This window comes from Lethenteron reissneri, chromosome 35 (genome assembly GCF_015708825.2).
Source record: "Lethenteron reissneri isolate LAM-NWPU_2019-01 chromosome 35, ASM1570882v1, whole genome shotgun sequence".
Classification (NCBI taxonomy): Eukaryota; Metazoa; Chordata; class Hyperoartia; order Petromyzontiformes; family Petromyzontidae; genus Lethenteron; species Lethenteron reissneri.
In genome coordinates, this window is record NC_083813.1 from 2,476,687 (window position 1) to 2,497,811 (window position 21,125).

The 21,125-nt window shown below is 42.7% G+C and overlaps 1 protein-coding gene across 7 annotated transcripts in view; it reads left to right on the plus strand.

Annotated features, from left to right (window-relative positions):
* Nucleotides 1-21,125, plus strand: part of ADCY2 (adenylate cyclase 2) — a 297,759-nt gene that overhangs the window by 99,045 nt on the left and 177,589 nt on the right. For all 7 annotated transcript variants that reach the window (XM_061565554.1, XM_061565552.1, XM_061565553.1 and 4 more), the window contains one exon: nucleotides 10,165-10,332. In XM_061565554.1, the coding sequence (XP_061421538.1) occupies nucleotides 10,165-10,332 (168 nt within the window). The remainder of the gene's footprint in view (nucleotides 1-10,164; nucleotides 10,333-21,125) is intronic.

Consider the following 21,125-nt stretch of genomic DNA (forward strand, 5'->3'; position numbering starts at 1 on the left):
CCAGAAAATTTGAGGTGACATCACACTGAATATAATGCATTCCTGTGCATGTGATTTCGCAATGATTCAATTTGTCAACGAGAACATCGATAAGAACGTGCTTTATATTAACGCTTATAGTGCAACAATCCTTAAATGTATTTTGTTTTAAATGTAATTATTTATAATTGTGCCCACAATTTTATCAGTAGTGGGCATTTGCATCTATCAGCTGGTAGTGTCTTGCATGTGAAACATGTTGATGCGTTTTATATAAAGAGGGTTTCCATGTATTGCTAAACTCGGTGCCTAGACAGACATGCATACTTACACAAAATCGGGATTTTATGGATCCTTACTTAATGTTAAATCAAACCTGACAACACTTCAAATGAAGATGCCGTGTATTGAAATATATTAATCAAATCATGAGGCCATTTTAAGGTTTTTTCAATATTTGTACCTTCGATAACATTATTTAAATTGAGTGATAGCTCTATTAAGACAGCAAATCTCTATTGCAGAGGATCAAGTCAGCGTACACCCCTACTAAAATGAGCAATGGAACAATAAATAATTTATTTTGGCAGCCCAGAGATTGTGGTGGAAATTCCACATTTATATGACAGGGTCTTTCTGTGGTAGAAATACAAATATTAATCCACAAAGTATAAAAAATATGAACTAAACATGATATTGAATTGAAATGTACATACATATTCAAATGCACGAAAGAGATATGTAAAAACTTTTTAACGTAAAATTCTAAATAAGATTTAAATTTTTAATTGTAATCTAGTTTCTACAACCATGTTTAATTTCCAATGGACATATAATATAACAGTTTTTGTAGAAAGTCGTATATTTGACTGCATAATTAAACATTTCATAAAACAATTAAATTGTGACAAGCACAATTACAATGTTCAACAACTATTGTTGATTGTATTTGTAATGAGTTTAATCACTGAAAGGAAATTACATCGGTCTTTGGGTCAAAGGGCTTTCTGCATAATTTTCAGAGTATTTAAAATATATGTGTGCAATAGAAGTTTGTATTGAATGGAGAAATCTGTTTTACATGTTTACTGGATAGGTTTTGAAGAGGGGCATTATGAGTTGCTGAGAGCATGGAAAACGCAGATGTGTTTTGTCCTCACCATGACTCATCCGCATGCCATCACCAGCTATGACCAGCTATAGGAAACCCCAGTTGGTTAGTTGGTTATAGGAATGAGACCGCACATCCAAGCCGAGGGGACCTCAAAAAGTTTCAGCAGGAAATTGTGTTTTCCAAACCACTTGTCCAAAGTGTGCATTTCCAAAACACAATAAAGCCAAAACTCGTGGAAAATATAACACGCAGTTGCGGTGTATTTTCAATGTTATTATTGTCACTAATTGCAATTTATAATCATATTTTTTAAGCTCACCACATTAATCATTGAACACTAACTTTTAATTAACAAGTAAAAGGTACCGGGCCAGGGCCTACACACTTATAGCATATACGGCTTCCTTTTGTAAAGTTGTTTAATTCACATCCTCGTTGGTTAAGTCTTCAAAAGCAGACCCATTGCCTGAAACGTTAGCCTATTTTATATTTATCCTGTCAAGGCAGGGCGTTAATGATGGACGTGGTGTGTTTGCTTGTGTGCTGCTACCTAACACAGTTCCTTTTTTTTAATTCCAAGTTAACGTGTTACTGCTGACGTCAGTTTTTAGATAGCGCTCCCGAAAAGCTCAAGCAAAAGTGTCTCCCCACTCAAATGAGCATGGAGGTAATTGCCCATTCTCTCAGGTCCACTGTTCGTGGCTCTGGATCATTGGGGAGTACATTCCAAATGAGTATTGCAAGGGGCCAGTCTTTCTATAAGACATCCACTACCAACTCAGCACAAAGTGGTACTCATTTTATTGACCCCAGAAGACCGATTAGCCGATTCGACCACCAACTTGGATTTTAATTGTGGATTGAGCACATTAACCACAGCACCTCCGCACGGCCAAACTAATTCGCAATAAAGATTGCCATTGAGCCATTCTCTACGACAAATGCATTCAGCCTCCAGTAATTCCACCTCAGCCCTATTTGATGTCTAAAAATGGTAACCTTGATGCTAAGTGGATATCTGCAGCCTTGATGACCGGTAACAAGATTACTCTCGGACCCTTTAAGAAGCAGGCACGTCTCAGATTTGGGAAAAAAAATCAAATAAAAAGAATTCTCTTCTCTGAGTCTCCCATTCGCAGGAGTTTTTTTCTCCCCCTCTGAGTAAAACACATCACCTGCCACCGTTTACGCGTCTTCGCATGATGGTGGCGGCGGAGGAGAGGGCTGTGGGGGAGGGTGGATAATGGACCTCCGACCGAGTGGGGATGCTCCGATCGATTTTTTTTCCCTCGTACCTTTCCGCCATCACATTTTGCATTCCGCGCGGTGTCTTTTTGTAGTGCCGCTATGCCAACCGTGATTACTCTCCCACCTGACCTCTTTGTCACTCGTGTGCACTCACACATCTGTTTAACTCTGTAGCACCTGACCCGGAACTAGCCTGTGTTTAGCGCTGGCAGTGCTACAATGGATTGGGAAGTAATGGGAAAATTAGCATTGCGCTAATCTGGAAAATTAGCAGAATGTGGTTGAATATTGCTATTTTTTGTTATCAATGGCTACCAGCATCATAGAAATTCCTTATGATAGTCCTGGATAATCAATAACAATTTTTGCTTTGAAAGTTTGATCAAGGAGTCATAGTCGTGAGCATCATCAGCCATGATCAATCCACTGCTGGATGGATGAATGCCTCCCCATACTATTACTATCGCACATGGTCATATACTTACATTATCTCATGCACAAGTGGAGAATCAGAGAATCTCTATGTTGTGTAAGACTGCGGCTCTGAACTCCAAACTATGGAGCGTATAACCTCGTACTACCCCAAACATAAATTTGAAGGCGATGAGTGGCTGAGTGTGTAGGTGGGTGGCTGAGTGAGTGGCTGAGTGGGTGAGCAAGTTGGTGGGTGGGTGAGTGAGTTGGGTGGTTGGGTGAGCTGTTGGGTGAGTGGCTGAGTAGGTGGGTGAGTGAGTTGGGTGGTTGGGTGAGCTGTTGGGTGAGTGGCTGAGTAGGTGGGTGAATACGTCGGTGAGTGAGTGGGTGGGTCAACAAGTAGGTGAGTGGATGGGTGTGTGAGCACGTGCGTGAGTGGTTGAGTGGGTGGATGAATAAATCAGGGGGTGTATATGCAATTCACCAACTCTCAGACAGCAATTAATTGGCCCGTCACTTACAAGTGAATCTCCAATGGTTACTCTCCATGTGAGCCATACAAAGTAACACATGTGTGAAGCTCTTCCATTTTCATAAGTTATTTTGATAATTTTCATGTGTTTTTATTAAGCCCTGTTTTTTTAAAGCGGGGATGAATTCATCAATTTCCACGGAATCAAATTCCTATTAATGCTCCAGCAATCCAAGCACAATGGTATTAAAATGCATTCATCTTTTCTGAGATATGCGGCCAATGGTAATTTTCTTTCATACATTTTGCTTTCTCAAATGGTTGGTTGACCTGAAAAAATTCCATTATGGTACATCGTTATCTATGATCGTTATCTATGATCGTTATCTATGATCGTTATCTATGATCGTTATCTATGATCGTTATCTATGATTGTCGTGTGATTGTAGACAAATGGATCTGTATTTCTAAAGATCGTTTTTTTACCAACGATTAATTCATCGCTAGCCTATATATGTGTGGGTATAATGTTTAGTCACGCTGAAATAGTTTTGCATGAAATGTGTTTAGCAATTTGGGGAAATTACCACTTCAAAATGTTATGCACTATTTAACCATGAATAATGTTTCAAGTATTTTTGCTTACCTATTGCAAAGATACATTATTTCACAAGCAGCCTTTGTTGTGTGGAACAAAAGACAAAGGAAGAAAGGGGATTTCGTAAATTTTAATAGGGCGGATGAAGCGTGCATATATCAGTGTTTCAGCGACATACATTATAAATTACTTTCGGGCTGCTAAGCAGCATAAAAGGTAGCCCGAGTATCTGATGTGGTGTCTGGCAGGAGGGGGGGGCGGGTTAATACCTGCATGACAGGGGCAGTGATGACAGGATGACAGTATCTCACTATCCAGATGGTAGACATCATTAATTAGATTTTTTTCTTTCCTTCAACGTTATGGGATTTTTTTTTACAATTTCCTCTCTGTGTTACCATCGGGCGGCGCAAGAGTGAGGTCCTTTGTTAAAAGCAAATGACTGTCAGATCGCGCACTGCTGGTTGCCACAGCAGGGGGGGGAGGGCACCTGTAAGCCGCCATTTTGAGCGCGGAGTTAATGGATCACGCAGGGATCACAACGTGCGTCAGGCGGCCGTCTCCACGGCTACGGGTTGGCAATTATCTTTCTGACATATCTGCTCGTTGATTTTGGACTGGTAACTTCACGTACGCTTGAGGTTTCTCTTATACACTCCGGTTCCATCGTGCATGGTCAAAGAAAAAAAATGCACTCACCGCTCGCTGCTCGCTTGTCAGCCTCCTCAGCTCCAACCTCCTTAATCCAAATTGCCTCACCTCCCCCACTTGACACAAATGGGTACACCCCTCCCCCTCGCCACTCGTCACTCCTGCCACCTTCTCTCGTCCTATTCTCGTTTGCCCCTTTCTTATATCATGCAATTCACACTGAGAAAATGGCAAGTGGAATTTGTCTCGAGAGATACGCCGTTTTTTTTGCTTCGAATGGCTTGATTGTTGCAAAATAAATGTTGCCATCAAAACACTTAACGGGGGGGGGGGGAGGGGGGTTAGCCATTGCTTGCGCAGGAGAAGCCGAGCTCAAATCAAGTAGAGAGAGTTGATGTTCCCCACTTCATCACCTAAATCTATAAAAGTATGAACATTTTTATTTATTTTACCAGGTAAGACCTACTGAGCTATACAGCTCATATTCAAAAGTGACTTGGCCACAAATGATAGCCCAACAAAGTGGCTGATCACGTGGAAATGTACATCAGCCAAATATTCTAACGCATGTTTATGAATGTGGAGGGAAAAACCGGAGGACCCGGAGAATAATCTACACGCCTACAGGGAGAAAATGTAAACTCTAAATATATAGTCACCAGGGTTGGGATCGAACCCACGACATCCTGTATACCAGGCGACATAGTTAACATACCACCGTGGCATCCAAAGACCGCATTTAAAAAATACGCCACATTACATTTGGGTAAACGTGACGGGTAGTCGAATTTCACACTCAATGTTATTAGTCATATTTGACTTGGGTCAGGCCACAAAATTATCTGGCAACATTATTCTCGTAAGACCCACCACCAACCAACATATCCAAACACATGGCGTTGCCCCGTGGTACCACTCGTTTGGCAACGCTCCATTTATTATTATTTTAGCCATTCGATTAAACGTTTCACTTGAAACTGCGTGAAGCATCTTCAAGCAAATTCCAGGAAGTCAGAATAAAATTCATTGATAATTTGCTGGATTTTAGTTTCTCCAACTGTGTATGCTGCCCACAGCACAGCTGGGACACAACTGCATGGGACACAACTGCATAGCCTCGATGGTTAGAGAGGCTTTACTGCAACCAAGGACTACCCTTGCTCTTGAGGCAGCACTGCTGAGGTTTTGAGTTTCAGCCCCGTGCATGGCCATTTGATGTGAAATATAGTGGGACATACAACAGTCTCAACCAAAGCACTGACAATTGGGCAAGCAGCTGGCATATGATAGATGTCTCAGTGTTTTAGTAGTGCAGGTGGTAAAGCCGAAGTGTCTCCTTTCATTATCTCCATTAGCATTCTGGACTCCCGTTGACTTCTCACAAAGTGGTGGCCATTTTATCAAGGGAAGGTGAAAGGGAGTCGACAAAAGGATGGCAGGGCCTAATCAAACTCGCACAATTTGCCATTGTGAGTCGTGCATTCTACTCGCAAGGATTTGACCTCACAACCCGGCATTTGAACTCGCACCCTTGCCATTGTTAGTTGTGCATTCTACTCACGAAGATTTGAACTCACGACCTGGGATGTGAACTCACACCCTTGCCATTGTGAGTTGTTAATTTTACTCGCCAGGATTTGAACTCACAACCCGGTATTTGAACTCACACCGTTGCCATTGTTAGTTGTGCATTCTACTCACGAGGATTTGAACTCACGACCTGAGATGTGAACTCACACCCTTGCCATTGCGAGTTGTGCATTAAAATCACTGGCCACCTGGCCACACAGATAACAAATATAAATGCGATGTGCTATTAGTGAAACCAGGATGACCAATGTATTTGCAATGCAACCCATTTATTTGCAATGTGAGACGAAAACAAAAAAAAACACTTTTCACAATATGAAGCATCTTTGAAGCTTTTGGGATACTTTATTATTTTATTGGTCCACGGGTAAGTCACGATTGATTGAGTTTAACCTGTTCAACCATGACCGGTTGTTTTGGAAACAATTTCCCAGCATGAAGAAAATGTTTTCTGCATGCGTTCCCTGTAGCTCGCAACCCCAGGTTTCCTGGTAGGCTCACACGCTACTTTATCAAGGCTCTCATTTGCTGCAATGTGTTAACCCGCATGTTTTTTTAATCCTTTATATTAAGTTCGCTTGCTTGCTTAGGACCGTGCAAATCTTTCGGTCGTTTTTTAACCCACTTCCCGTGATCCAATCGAGCTGACATTTTCCACACAGACTCGTTGTGTGTGACAATTAATGTTCGTGAATTTTTTTTCCAAAATTTTACACTTTTTAGGACAAAAATATTGTATTTAATTACCAATTGCTTAATGGTGCAATGCAATCATCTGACCCATAGGTGGCAGCCATCTCAAGCCAGAGGACGAGAGGACTCTAGCCGCCACGCATATAAAGGATTTATAGAGAAAAACTTTGTTTTTACGGGTTATACTTATTATTATTGTAAAAATTACCTTTTATAATGATTTTGGGTTTATACTTAAGAATGAATGGCAAACAACAAACACACTGCAGGAATGGTAAGGTGATGGGTTTCTGAAAGCGGAGATGTCAACTGTGCTGTGGGGAGGTGAAGTTTGAAGCAGGGGTGATGGATATGTTTCCATATGGATCGGAGAGGTAGGCTTCAAAACGCAAGGAGAAAAGGAGATTCTGGCCTTTGAATATGATGATGATCATAATCATTAGCCACTGCTGGATGAAGTATTCTCCCAATCCATCGCTCACAATCCTGCGATGTAACAGTCTACCCAAGCACAATTCTGAACAGGCTGATTTCATTGCTCCATCTCCGTAGCGGACGCTACCGTTGGACGCATTGACTCTTTTGGCTGCCACACCGCTGTTGTTTCCGCCTCACTGCCATCCCCATTCTTGCGAGGATAGTCCTGGCCAAGCCCGCTTGCTTTTCCTCAAAGCCAAAATCATGTCTTTAACCCGTGTACGGTCTTGTGAAATTAGGTGCATGAAGGGATACAGAAAGTAAATGGCAGGAAAGGGTAATCAACGTGGAAGTCCCAATGTGACTGCAAATTGTTATTGATGTAATCGGAAAGGAGGGTTGCAATGTAAGGGACATGTTAATGATTGAGGCAGGTTACTGACACGGCCCTTTCCGGCGTGTCGCCATTCCTACCATCTGTTTCCCTCCTCTCTCCCTCACTGCCGCTTCCTCTGCCCTCAACCTTGATGTCATCTTTGACTGTGCCATCAGTTTTTCCACGCACATCGCCACTACTGCTCGCATCCATTCAACATTAACTCTGTTCTTCTTGGTCTCTCTGCCTACGCTCTCACTCCCTACCAATAAATTCTAAATGCTTCCACGCTGTTTATTTTCAAACTCATATTTAATTATCACACTTCGCCCTCTCCTCCTTCAATTTCACTGGCTTCCCATTTATTACACCGCTGGCTTTTCACATTTCTCTCCATGGTCTTGCCCCACCTCATCTTGCCTCTGTCATCTCCATCTATGTCCCCTCTCGTCCTCTTCGTTCACAATCTTTTTCGTCTCTCTCTCTCTGTCCCTCCTTCTCTCTGTGCCCAATCCGGTTTTTCGATCCTTCTCCCTCCTTGCACCCCTCCGCTGGAATCAACTCCTCCTGTACATTAACCTCCGTTCGTTCCTGTCTCAAAGCCTCACCTCTTCTCCATTGCCCATTCCCTTCCTCTCCCCTCGCTCCTCCACTCCATCCCACCCCTCCCCTATAGCCCTCTCGTGACCCCCGTGTACCCTCTGCTACGGTCACTCCTTCCTCGGCCCTTGCACACCCCCTTGCCATCTAAATAACTTTTATTTTTGTTACCGTTTTTTCATTATGTAATGCGCTTTGAGCTAAGGCGCTCTATAAATATAAAGCATAAGATAAGATCATGGGAAGACCTGAAGACAGAGATGGTGATGTTGGTGGTGGAGAGTTAACCTTGGGGGTTCGGTGTCGACTACGTGTCTGAGGAAGTGCGAAAGGGAAGGAAAAGTCGGTGAGGTGTAATGGCTTCGACATGGACCCTGATCGCGTCGTCACATGATTACAAATCGCGTAGGAGTCATTTCTGCGAAGCATCTCCTGTCCAACACGAGATCGGGTACCTTCATGATGAATGTACAGTTGTTTTCTGCATGCGAGTCGCCCAATATTTATGCAGTTTCTCTCTCAGAGTTGGACCACGTTGGATTAGGTGAAAACGATTATATAAATGTTTTTGTTGTTGTGATTTCTGTGCACTTGCTTAATTATTTATTTGTAGCTGCCGGGATATGAAGGCGGAATTTCAGTGGTGCAAGCACGGTGCACTGCCACGAACACTTTGAGCCTTTTGAGGCAAGAAGCCGTGTCCAACACGCATTAGACTTTGTATTTCCTTAGACGCTGTACTCGCCCTAATTGAATTGTTGCTCTGCACGTGTGTGCGTGCTTGTGTCCGCGAGTGGGGGAGCAGTTGCTCAGTAGTTGGTGCACCATTGGGGTGCCGTGGTGGCGAGATGTTAACTCCCTTGTCTGGTATACAGGAGGTCATAGGTTCAACCCTGACGCCTGTATATCTGGAGTTTTCATGTTCATCCCGTGATCGCATTGATTTTTCTCCGGGACCTCTGGGTTTTCCCTCCACATTTAGAAACATGCGTTTAGAGTATTTGGCTAAAAAGCCACTTCATTGAGCTGTCATTTGTGGCCAGATCGCTTCTGAAAAAGAGATACATAGCTCAGCGGGCCTTACCTGGTAAAATAAAATAAAAATTTCCTTGAAAATTTAGTTCTATTGCACTGCGGTCCAAATGACCTGGCTCGATTCCTGACTGTAAACACCAACAGCAGGAGTATGGATTTTTACTGGGGTTTCCCCACGATCAACTCAGCCGTAAACTTTAGCCCAACATAATTAACGTGTGCAAAGCGTGAATATTAGATGTGGTGCTAAATGCACCACTTCCTGTATGCCATGCTGTCCTAAACTGATGCTCACGAGGCTACATGGGGGAATCTCTGTTTTTGTGTGCACATGTGCGGGCTTGCATGTGGGAAGCGGTGGCGGTTAGCGCACTGTGCTCCAGGCCACAGCTAACATACGCATGTGATGCTTGACCCGATCTAAGATCTCCCTCTAGTTCGACTCAGGAGAGAGGAGAAAGGTAATCGGAGAGAGTGATTGTTGGTGGGAGAGAGGGGTGAGCACGGGCTGAGAGATGTGACATTGGGGGGTGAGGATGGGTAAGGGTGAGGTATGTGTGTGGGAAGCGATGGCGCAGTGGTTAGCACGCTGCGCTACCAACCCTGTGAGCCCGAGTTCGATTCCCGCTCACGGCCACCACCAACACGAGTGATGATTGTCTGAACCAGTCCTGGGCCTCCTCTAGGTCGACTCAGACTCAAATAAGTACCTGGTGCGGTGGGTGAATATTGGCACTGGGGAGACAGAGGTGGTCGGGTGTGGTGCTGGAACCCCCTTGTGTGCTGTGTTGGCCTTCATAGGGGGCTTTCTGACAGCACTAGCCCCAACAACCTGTGTAGGCTGAGCACGGGATCTTTATATTTTGTCTTCCTTGTGCACATATGTTTGTATACACATATGAATGTGTACGTGCTACTGCCGATCAATGTTGTTGCTCACTGCCTCCTTGCCACTGTGTGTGTGTGCCCGCTTGCAGGTGTCCTTCTTCCTCTTCGTGGTGTTTGTGACATACACCATGCTGCCCTTCGGGATGCACGCGGCCGTGCTGGCGAGCTCCGTGCTCTCCGCGTCGCACCTTGCCGTGCTCAGTGGCTTCCTGTCCACGCGCGACAATCCCTACTCCTCGGCACACCTGGCTCTGCAGGTACACGACCCCACCCCTCCCCCCCCCCCCCCCGATTGCGCGTTTTGTACCATCGCGTATGGAGCCGCTAGGGGATCAGGACATCGTCGAGGGCCACCGTTGTTGATGGCCACCACGCCCACAGAACGAATGATGCCCGGACACCCAGCCACCAGGGTTTACGTGGAAAATCCCAGCACCGCTAACATCTGCATCTGGCTTCACGTATTCCCCTTGCTGTCCAACCTCTGAATGCCAATCCTATGCCTGTGTTTGTTAACTTCCCTCATTCGGAACGTGCCTAACTTTTTCCTGAATATTGATTTGGTTGGCTTTAAGGATGCTTGCATCACAGTCTACACGATCCTCATATATATTAAAACCAACCAATGTGCACGTTCTTCAGTTTATAACCATCTTCATATTTTACTACATTTATCCTGCTAGCCATCTTCACCGTCATTGTGCACATGCCACAGTGGCATGCAATAATCCCAAAACACATCGCAATATTTCTACTGTCAGTGGAGCGAACGTTATTAGTGTCAGCTTAAATCGAGACAGCTCAATACTGGTCCTTCATTTGTTGATATTGGTCTTAATGAAGGTACCAAACCCATCTGAGTGACTTTGAGTCGTGAGTTTGAAAAATCAGTCGTCAATTCCACGTGTATGTCCTGATTGGTCTAACCTACCCTTAAACTATAGAAATCCAAATTATAACATGTATATTTTTTTATAAAACATACACATTTAATGAATCGCAAAGTTGTACGTTTACTGACATTAATAGGATATGAACATTGTTTATTGACTTTAAGCGGTGCACTTCATGCGAGCTAAATGACATGCAAAGTGGACCGGTGCTCAGCAGTGGAAAGTCCACATATCTGTCTGGAGGCAAGTTGGTGCATGAGGCAGGTAATATGTACTTCCCGCGCAAAGCGGTACGTATTTTGATCTACCCTGACGGAGTGATGGATTGAGTTTAGCCATGAGCATGATTTGAAATCTCAACAAATTTAATTGTGAGTAGAGAACTCACAGCACCGTGAGAATAATAATATTTGCACCAAAAGTAAAAATGAAAAAAACTTTCTTGAAATCAAAATATAATTTGTTTTCACGGAACATAGCAATTTTGCCACAGGTGTTACCCAAGCAGGTGATAATGTGGGCATTCAGCCTTAAACGCACGCATGTTCAACCCCTGCGGCGCTTGCCCACTGCTCGAAAGGCTCGTCTATTTTAAGTTGTACTTTCAAGTTAGCAAGGCGGTGTCCGTTGACGGCCAAAGTGGTAAAGCATCTTCTGCTTTTTGTTACGTTGATGGTCACGTACTTGTTCAACCATAGCACGGTTGGAAGCGCGAAGGAAGTTCAAACGTACGTACGTGCACACATAAATGACATTGATTTTCATGCCCCACTGGTTCCGTGATGGGTTTTTCCTGGCCACGTCTGAGCAAGAACGTGGCTCTTGGAGCCGTGTGTTCGGTGCATGTTCATAACAGAGAGCGAAATGTCATATTGCTACTGCCTTTGCCCAGAGCAGCTCTGAATAACTGAGTATTTGAAGATGCATTAGGTTATTGCAGTCGCTGTACGCTGCCAATATCTTAGCCACATAGTTGCCAAAAGAAAATGGTGCATAGGACAAAATTGTTGGCAAGTTGATAAAGACAGTAAATCAAATAAGGTATACATTTTTGTTCAGGGTGAGAGTGTTATTTCAACTCCAGTGGTTGTTCTTTTTATGTGTGTGTGTGTGTGTTTGCCTAACTCGTGTGTGTGTGTGTGTGTATGAGGAATAGTGCTCCATTGGTCTATGCACTGCACACCACAATCCCCAATACCTGGGTGCTTTTCCCCGACGTAGATCACTTCAGTGGCACAGAGTGTCTGAACTCCTCTGAACCTCTACACGGCCTTAACTGAGTTCCTGTTGGCAGTATGTCAACATCAGCGCTGTGGTAAGACAATTGTGGCCAGCCACGGTGCCGCATCGCGCGCTCTCAGCTGCACTTCTGTGGCCATCTGGAACGCTCTTTCTTCTGGCATTTGGTAGCCATTGGGAGCGATGCACTTTTAAATCTAGAATGGAAACTCAGTTCTTTAGAACTGTTTTTTGTGTTTAGCTTGCTGTCCTTCCCCCACACCTCCGATTCTATGCGGTTGGCTACGTACGGTGTGAAAGAAGTTAAACATATATATAACATACATACATGGCCATGCCACCAGCTTGTGGTGTGGTCCATGCCAAGCTGTAATAGGTGCTCCCTAACAGCACTTGCTCTAACAATCGACAAGGCAACACAGAAGACCGTTCGTTGCCTTTGTGTGTGCATGTGTCTGTGTCCGAGCATGGTGCTGGCTCGTCCCGCCCCCCGTGTGCCGTTCCGGCCTTCATAGGTGCTACTCACTCACAGCTCTTGCCCCAACAGCCTGTTAAGGCTATACGGGGGATCTTTGTCTTTGTTTAATTTGGCTAGCAAATGCATTTCTGACGTAAAGGTTATTGATTTTAGAAACTTTTACGTTGATTAACATAACAACGTGAAGGGATTGGACAGGGCTGTTTTAATCGCTAATTCAAGTCTGGAATGGATTGTGCTCTGATATCGTGCTGAGCTACAGATTTGTTGTCACAAACTTTAACCAAACTCAATAATATTAAATGTCTAATGATTGGTCCACTGTTACCCAATTAAATTATAGAAATAATAAAAAAACACTGTCCGATGCTCACCATTTGGAATACAACTATTGTTTATGTTTGTACTCTCTGTGTCTTTCGGTAAAGTCACTGTAGATATAAACATAATAAATAATAAAAAATTCACGACGTTTCGATCGCAAACGCAAGCAATCGTCTTCAGGTGCAAAAAATACAGCAGGCGGACTGCTGAGGCAGGAAGAAATATAGCGAGAGAGCGACTGCAGCCAGAGGTTATCTAGGTTTGAGATGGGTACAACCCAAGGGTAAGTGGGCGGGGCTAGAGATGGAATTTGCAAGTAAATGTAAGGTCGCAGAGCTAGCTATACCTCGGCCATTGCTGAAGAAGCCATTGTATTGCTCGAGATGAGAGATTAGCATGTCAATGTGAGACGACTCCCACAGCAGCGGCTGTGTTAATGAGAGACATTCAGCCTATTAAACAACGAGCGCCACCGCAGCATAGAGGAAAAGGGAGCAGCAGCTATGTTAGTGAGGCATTTAGACTGTTAACGTAAAGACATTTTACAGGGTAATGTAACTCAGAGAGTCGGAAATAACTGCTAACATAGGCAAGTAGGATGGAAGCATCACAGCCAGTTATGACTTTACCTTCCAATGAGTGCTCAGTTTGTACCCATCTTCTCGGTTTAAATTGTGTCTGTGTTTATATATCTGGATGGCTTCATAAACAAATCTTTGTTGATAGCCAGTGGGTTTGTATAGAACCTTCGTCTTGGAGAAATCCATTTCAAGTGTGCCCACAGCGTTAAAACAACTATCAGCCACTGGCAGAGATGTTGGTCCTCATTTCGAATGACGCCACGTGGTCTTTAACATTCGCAGAGAAGCAGGTGGCATGTATTTTACGTTTAGTCCACCAGCATTTATAACCAGGGTGGCCTGCCGGGTTCGAACCGCAAAGCATCTGCAACAAGCGCCGAACGCGCGACCCCTAGTCCATGTGTACATGACCATATGAATAAATTCATGTTAATTAGTGCTGAACATATTTAAATTGTTATTTTAGAAAAATTCCTTTTAAGCCACGAGGTTAAGCCACAGTGATAAGAAACTTCCGGCTCAGTCGAGCATTTAGACGGTGCCCATCTCATGTCACATTAGTCGTCTTGTATCAGCGGTGGAAATGACAAATTTCCATGGCCATGAGAGTAGAAAGTGCTGGAAGAAATCCCGCAACAGTCATAATATCTGCATTATCCATCAATCTCACCTCCATAGCAGAGAACTACAGGCGTACACCATCACGCCCAGAGAAATTGACCAGTTCCTACACATTTTCATTAAATGTGTGTACGGTATTGAAACTTTTGTTTGCATCTCGCCTTATCTTTTGTACCAGCCCCCATTGTATTTTCTCAATTGGCTGTTAGGTGGTAATAAAACATCAGCTATAATCAAACTGCCAATATAAATACTGTCATTATTTTCAGATAAATGTTGCTAGGTAATTAAAATATGGTGTTTATTCACAGTTTGTTACGAAAATTTGTAATTACGAGTGTAACAAATTACTACAATTTGGGAACACACTGACAGCTCTTTGTACAACACTAACATTCCAAGCCCTTGCTTAATCCACTGCTAGATGCCTCCCCATGTCATCCATGTTGTCACGGTGGTCGTCTAACCATACTTCACCATGCTGGACGCTGCCAGTTGATGAAGGGGAGATGTGGTGTACCCAGAACCTTTTCAGACGTCACTCTGCTAAAATTTCTCAGCCGTGGCTGGTAATCGAACTCGGGTTGCCAGGGTTCATGGCGCATTTCGCGAACTCCTGCACCACCGCTCCACGCGAGCGACTACTCGCGTACCACATTTACAACCACCATTTATGTTGTGGTGGTGTTTTATGTTCATGCACTTTTGACCCGGACTATGTTGCATTCAGATGTGCGCAGTCGTGCTATCAGAGAGCACAATAGGGTGCACGCAACTGGGAATCGATTAAGTTGTAAATTGATTTGCAATCTATTTTTATCCTCAATCGATGCCCCTGATTTTCTTGCATTGCGGTGCAGTGATGACAATAAATGATCTGGCCAGGATGGTGCCACGGTTGAAATACTTGTCTCTCACATTTGGAAGGTCGCGATTTAAAATGTCAATTGTGCCACCATCTCTCCAGGGTCAGCAAAGAGACGACTTGATTCGTGGGAAATTAACGTTGGTTGCCATCTATGGATAGACTTGGTCCTTCCGCAGAAATGTGGAATTTCTAGCACTGGCTCAGGATTGGTGATACAACATTGCTCATTTGAGCAGGGGAACATGTTGGCTCGTTCACGTTTGTAGCTTTTGTACTGTGATTTTTTTTTTATTAAGTCATGCGCCACACGTGGATTAGGTAACTTTCAAACACGCGTTTGTCCTTGGAAGTATTTCATTCGCAGTGCAGAAGGCTGGTGTGCACTTGTCAGGGACAAACGTGCTCGCATATTTGCGAAATCGGTAGTCCGTTTTGCTCCTGGTTCGTGTCTCCAATTCTTGGGAAAAACCTTTTATCAATGTGGCCGGTTTTCAAGTCCCGGAATGGCAAAGCAAGTTGTGCACTTACATTTGGTATCATATTGAAACATCTTCACGGGAGTCTTTGTGACCTCATGTGACAGACGGATAGAACTAGTTCGATAACGCTACCAAACTTTGTTGGAAAGCGTTAATAACCACGTTGTTTTAATAGGCTAATTGTGATTCAGCTATCTTAACTGCAGTTATCAAGAACGTAACGTTTTACTTTTTGGCCCCATGCTCTTACAATTATAAGCAAAATAGAAAAGGTTTTGTTTATTGACTGAAATTCCACACAGGTTACTCCTGCCAAACCTCCTGGACTTTGCCTCGCGTTAAAGTTTAATGACAGGGATTTGTTACGTGTCTTGATAAATTATTTACATCTAATCAGGGAGCAACCCAGAAGAGAGTTCATGAATAATTAAGTCTAGATGCTATAATGGGATCTAAGAGCGCGCTAATTAAGCAGGATGTTTGGCAGTCCAGTGGGATGTTGTCACTCATCTAAATATCCCAAACAACTCGTGCGGTTTTTTTTTGGTTTGTGATCGACTGTGGCAGATCTGATCTATCTCCACAGACTTTTGTGATATAATGGTAACTGGAAGCACACGGTACTACATATATAGTTATGTAATGTCTGTATATAAAATTGATGCCTGGTTTATATTACAAACACTCCTGGCTACACACACTACCAGCAACATTTGGTATTTGATCACAGCCTGGGCCTAACCCTCGGGTAACTCAGCCTAGAAATGAGCACCTTGTTGCAACATATATATATACATATTTGCGATAGAAGAAATAGGTAGTGAACTGTGTAAGATTCTGCTGCCATCGTCACCTTATGTACCTTCGTGTCTTGAATAGGCACTTGCTAACATCCATTACCCTGACGGCCGCAAAAATGACTGTATACATTTTTTTTACCTTATATATAAAAAACTGTAATGTTTCTTCCAGATTTTGTCACTGGATATAAACATTCTAATATAGTTATTGGGCTACTTTTTCTATTTACTCGAGAGAACAATGAAAACAATTACAAACCCTTTGTGAAGGAGTTCAATATAATGCTCCCAGAATCCCTTCAGCCAATGTGTGTACATTTCCTTAATTTTGTGCAATGTGTTTCTCCATTGCCTGAATTTGCCTTATCTAGGCACTTTATTTTCCAGAATATACACTGATATAATTCTCATGAATGTTTTAATGTTTTTAAGTACACAAACTTCTTTTTGGTAGCCCCATTCAAATATTTATACCATTATTGTAAACCCTTAGTCTAGACGTGTTTTAAATGTGATTTTTATTTCAATATCCTGTGAGCATGAAATTATTTGCTGCAACTCAGATCACCGTTGCAACAGAGGAACTGTTGTTCATGTGCCTGCTCAATGGGATTATTTAATCTCCTGTTTAAATAAAGGAGAATGACCTGACCGAAAATAACTATAATTAACCAGTCACTTTCCCATAACATACACACGAAATGCTTCAATTATCCCCCTTACTTTTACCATTATTTTGAACTTAATCATGGCCTCAGGCATCATGAGTAACCAGACCTTATTATTCAGCTGGCTTAGTTTTTTGCATTCCAGAAAGACTGTGTTTTTGTTGTAAAGAGAAACTTTGTGTTGGTCACAGCCAGAAAGCAATCTCTGTACCAGACAATCAAAAGGGGAAAATGATGAATTGCAACCTGGAAATAGTGTATTCTAAGTAAACGTTATGGAATGTTTTACTTATGGGAGCCAGCCAGTGATGGATGTGAGGGCCAGATAATAATATCTAACTGTGTGAGATCCAACCGATGAGGGATATCACCGTGGACAAAGGAGATGTTTACACGATTATGCCTCCCAGAATGTATTGTGTTATTATCTCAGCATACAAAATTAAAGGTGCAGCCCTGGAATCACTTGTTCATGCCACTGCTAGCAGAAGGGCCTACACTACGCGCCACGGTGGTGAGAAATGAACTATCACACCTGGTATACAGGAGGTCGTGGGTTCGATCCAAACCCTGCCTTTGTATGTTTAAAGTTTGCATGTTCTCTGTGGTCGTGGGAATTTGTCTCCACCATATTTGAGCGATCATTTGTGGGCAGGTCACTTCTGAAAAAGAGCTATATTGCTTGGTGGTGCCATACCTGGTAAAATAACAAAAACATAGTTTAACGCGTGGGCTTTCGCTGACAAATATCATCCATAAGAGGTTTTTGGCGTTCCTCAAAAGATGCAGAGATTCAAAGGTAATTCCACACGCAGTTAAAGTAACTCATCACATTAAGTCACTTAAATCTAATCAAATTACTACATAAAGCTAGTGAGTTGTTGCTAAAAGAGAGAATACAGCACAATATAAGTGAACTAAGTCACACTTCTAAATCACTAATGTCCTTACACGTAAGAATGAGTAACAGTGTCTCTACAGATCACTGGAATATAATCGACACAATTACACAACAATCAGCTGATAATGTATTTAACAATACTAAACACTACCCAAATTAACAAATTTGCTAGACTAACTAACAAAGAACTGTCAACTAAAAATGAACATTTTCATAAACAAAACGGTTATCAACATGACTAACGTTGAATTATCCAGCGATATGGTTTCAGTCCTGTCTAAAGGTCTTAACTTTGCTGTTGCCCCACGTACAATCCCTGTCGATGAGATCATTGCTGAAGTGGAATCAGCAGTGAGACAGCTCCCCCATAATGAAGCTGAGATGAGGAGGCACGAGGTTGCCAAGATTATTGAGAACAGCAAATTACCAAAAACAAATATTACTTCAGTGAAGCAAAAGCCTTCAGAGAATTGAGAGCAAATAAAGTAATCCCAATTATCGCTGCTGATAAGGGACCGATCGACTGTTGTGATGCCCCGTGAGGACTAGTGATGATAAAATCAAAGATTAACTCGATGAAGGTACCTACCTTGAAATGAAAGGAAACCCAACCAGCACATTGGAACGTAAAACAACGACAATCATTGCCAAGTCATCAATTCCCAAGGAAGAGCAATACCTGAGAAAACCAAGGCATCAAAAACACGAAGACTTTATGGGCTACCAAAAATTCACAAACCTGATGGCCCATTAAGACCCATAGTTAGTACAATAGGCTCTGCCACGTACAAATGAGCACAATACGTATCAAAACAAATACAGCCCAACATCGGTAATACCTCTTCGTTCATCAAAAACTCTGAACATCTCGTAAATATAATTAACGATATTAAGCTTAATCCTAATGATATTCTCGTAAGTTTTGATGTGACCTCTCTGTTCACGAGGGTTCCGGTCAACGAGTCAATTCAATTACTCGACACTCTGGTAACGAACAAAGGTTTAGCCAAATATATCCCATGACGAGCTGAACACTGTCTAAAGAACACTAGCTTCTTATGGCTAGGTGACTTCTATAAATAAAATAAGCAGCAATGGGCTCTCCTTTATCTCCTGTGATAGCGAATTTGTACATGGAAGATTTTGAAACAAAAGCAATAGCTTCAAGCACACGAAAACCATCTGCTTAGTTTAGATATGTGGATGATATATTGGTGGTTTGGCCACACGGCAAAGATACACTGAACGCATTTCTAAATCATCTCAACTCACAAAACCCATCCATCCAGTTCACCATGGAAGTGGAAGCTGACAGAACTCTACCATTTCTGGATATTCTGCTCGGACGGGGTAGAAATGGTAAAATAACACACGGCGTTTACCGAAAGAAAACGCATACTGACGCCTATCTGAATGCAGAGTCACACCATCACCCTGCACAAAAATCTGTTCTTATCAAGATGCTCATTCATCGAGCTAAGAAAGTGTCAGATGGTGACAATCTGAGAAGTGAAATTCAACATACTCTTTGGTTCTTTCAGTAAAGTCCCGTAGGTATAATATAATTAAAAGAATTAAAATAATTTCATACCTATGTGACTTTACCGAAAGAACCAAAGAGTATGGATTCCTGCAGTCATGAAAGCTTCAAATCAACATTGAAATTCAACATGTTAAAAAAGTGCTACAAATTAACGGTTACAATGATGCACAAATCAACAAGGCATTGAATACCAAAACCAAATAAAATAACAAGAGCATTGAAACTGCCTAAGTAATTAACGATCAAAATACCGTACATTGCGGGAGTAACTGATAAACAAGCCAGATGTTTGGAAAAACAAAACATCCGAGTCAGATTTGGCACAGGACGTAAAATCTTCTTCTTTAGTGCTGCCTAACGGCGTGTGCGACTTCACGATGATATTGGTCCCGGTCTAGCACGGCGTGTAGAGTTTGTGCTGTTGTTAATTGTAGCCATATTTTGATGTTACTGATCCATGTCGTTTTTGGCCGTCCTGGTCGTTTTTTCCCTTCGATTTTTCCTTCCAGGATTTGCTTTAATAGCTGGTATTTGTGGTCGTTTCGGGCAATGTGGCCTAGGTAGTAACACTTCCTGCTAATGATGGTCTTCAGCAGTTGCCTGTCAGTGCCCATATCTTGCAGAACTTGTGTATTGGTGGTTTTGGCTGTCCATGGGATTTTCAGCATTCTTCGATACAGCCACATTTCGAAAGCTTCGAGCCTTTTTGTTGCTGTTGTTGTCAGTGTCCACGTCTCTACTCCGTACAGCAAAATTGACCAGATGTAGCATTTCAGTGTGCGCAGTTTCAGTGATGTACTCAAGTTGCGGTCTGCTAGGAGTGTTTTCCATTTAATAAATGCTTGCCTTGCTTGTTCTATTCTGCTCTTGATTTCGACTTCATGGTTCAACTGATCGTCAATGATTACACCAAGGTATTTAAATCGGTGTACTTGTTCCAATTTTTCGCTGCCCAGCTTGATTGTTGTTTCGCTTGTAGTTCAGCTGACTTTCATAACCTTTGTTTTTTTTTGTTAATTCGTAAGCCCCATATTTGACTCTCTGCGGCAACCGCGTCCAAGATTTGTTGTAGGTCTTGTTCCGAATCGGCCAGCAGTGCAGTGTCGTCGGCATACCTGATGTTGTTGATGTATTGTCCATTGACTTTAATACCAATGTTTTTGTCTGCTAGTGTTTGATCAAAAATCTGCTCCGAGTAGATGTTGAAAAGAATCGGTGACAGTGGGCAGCCTTGTCGTACACCTTTTTTTATTGGTGTTAGGTCTGTCAATTCGTTGTCTTATCGGAGTTGGGCTGTGTGCTTCCATTAAAGAGCAATGATGAAGTCGATGTCGTTTTTATCTAGTCCCAGTTGTTTTAATAGAGCTGCTAGTAGGTCGTGGTCTACTGAGTCAAAGGCTTTCTCGTAATCTATGAAGCAGATGTAAACTTCTTTCTGATGTTCGTAGCATCGCTGTAGTAGTATCTGTAGACAGAAGATTGCTTCTCTTGTGCCTAGTCCTTTGCAGAAGCCAAACTGTGTGTTCTTCAATGCATTTTCGCATGTGGAGCGTATGCGCTGTTGGATCACCTTCAGGAAGACTTTCAGCACGTGGCTCATCAAGCTTATCAGTCTGTAGTCTTCACATTTCTGGCTTGTTGCTTTCTTTGGTATG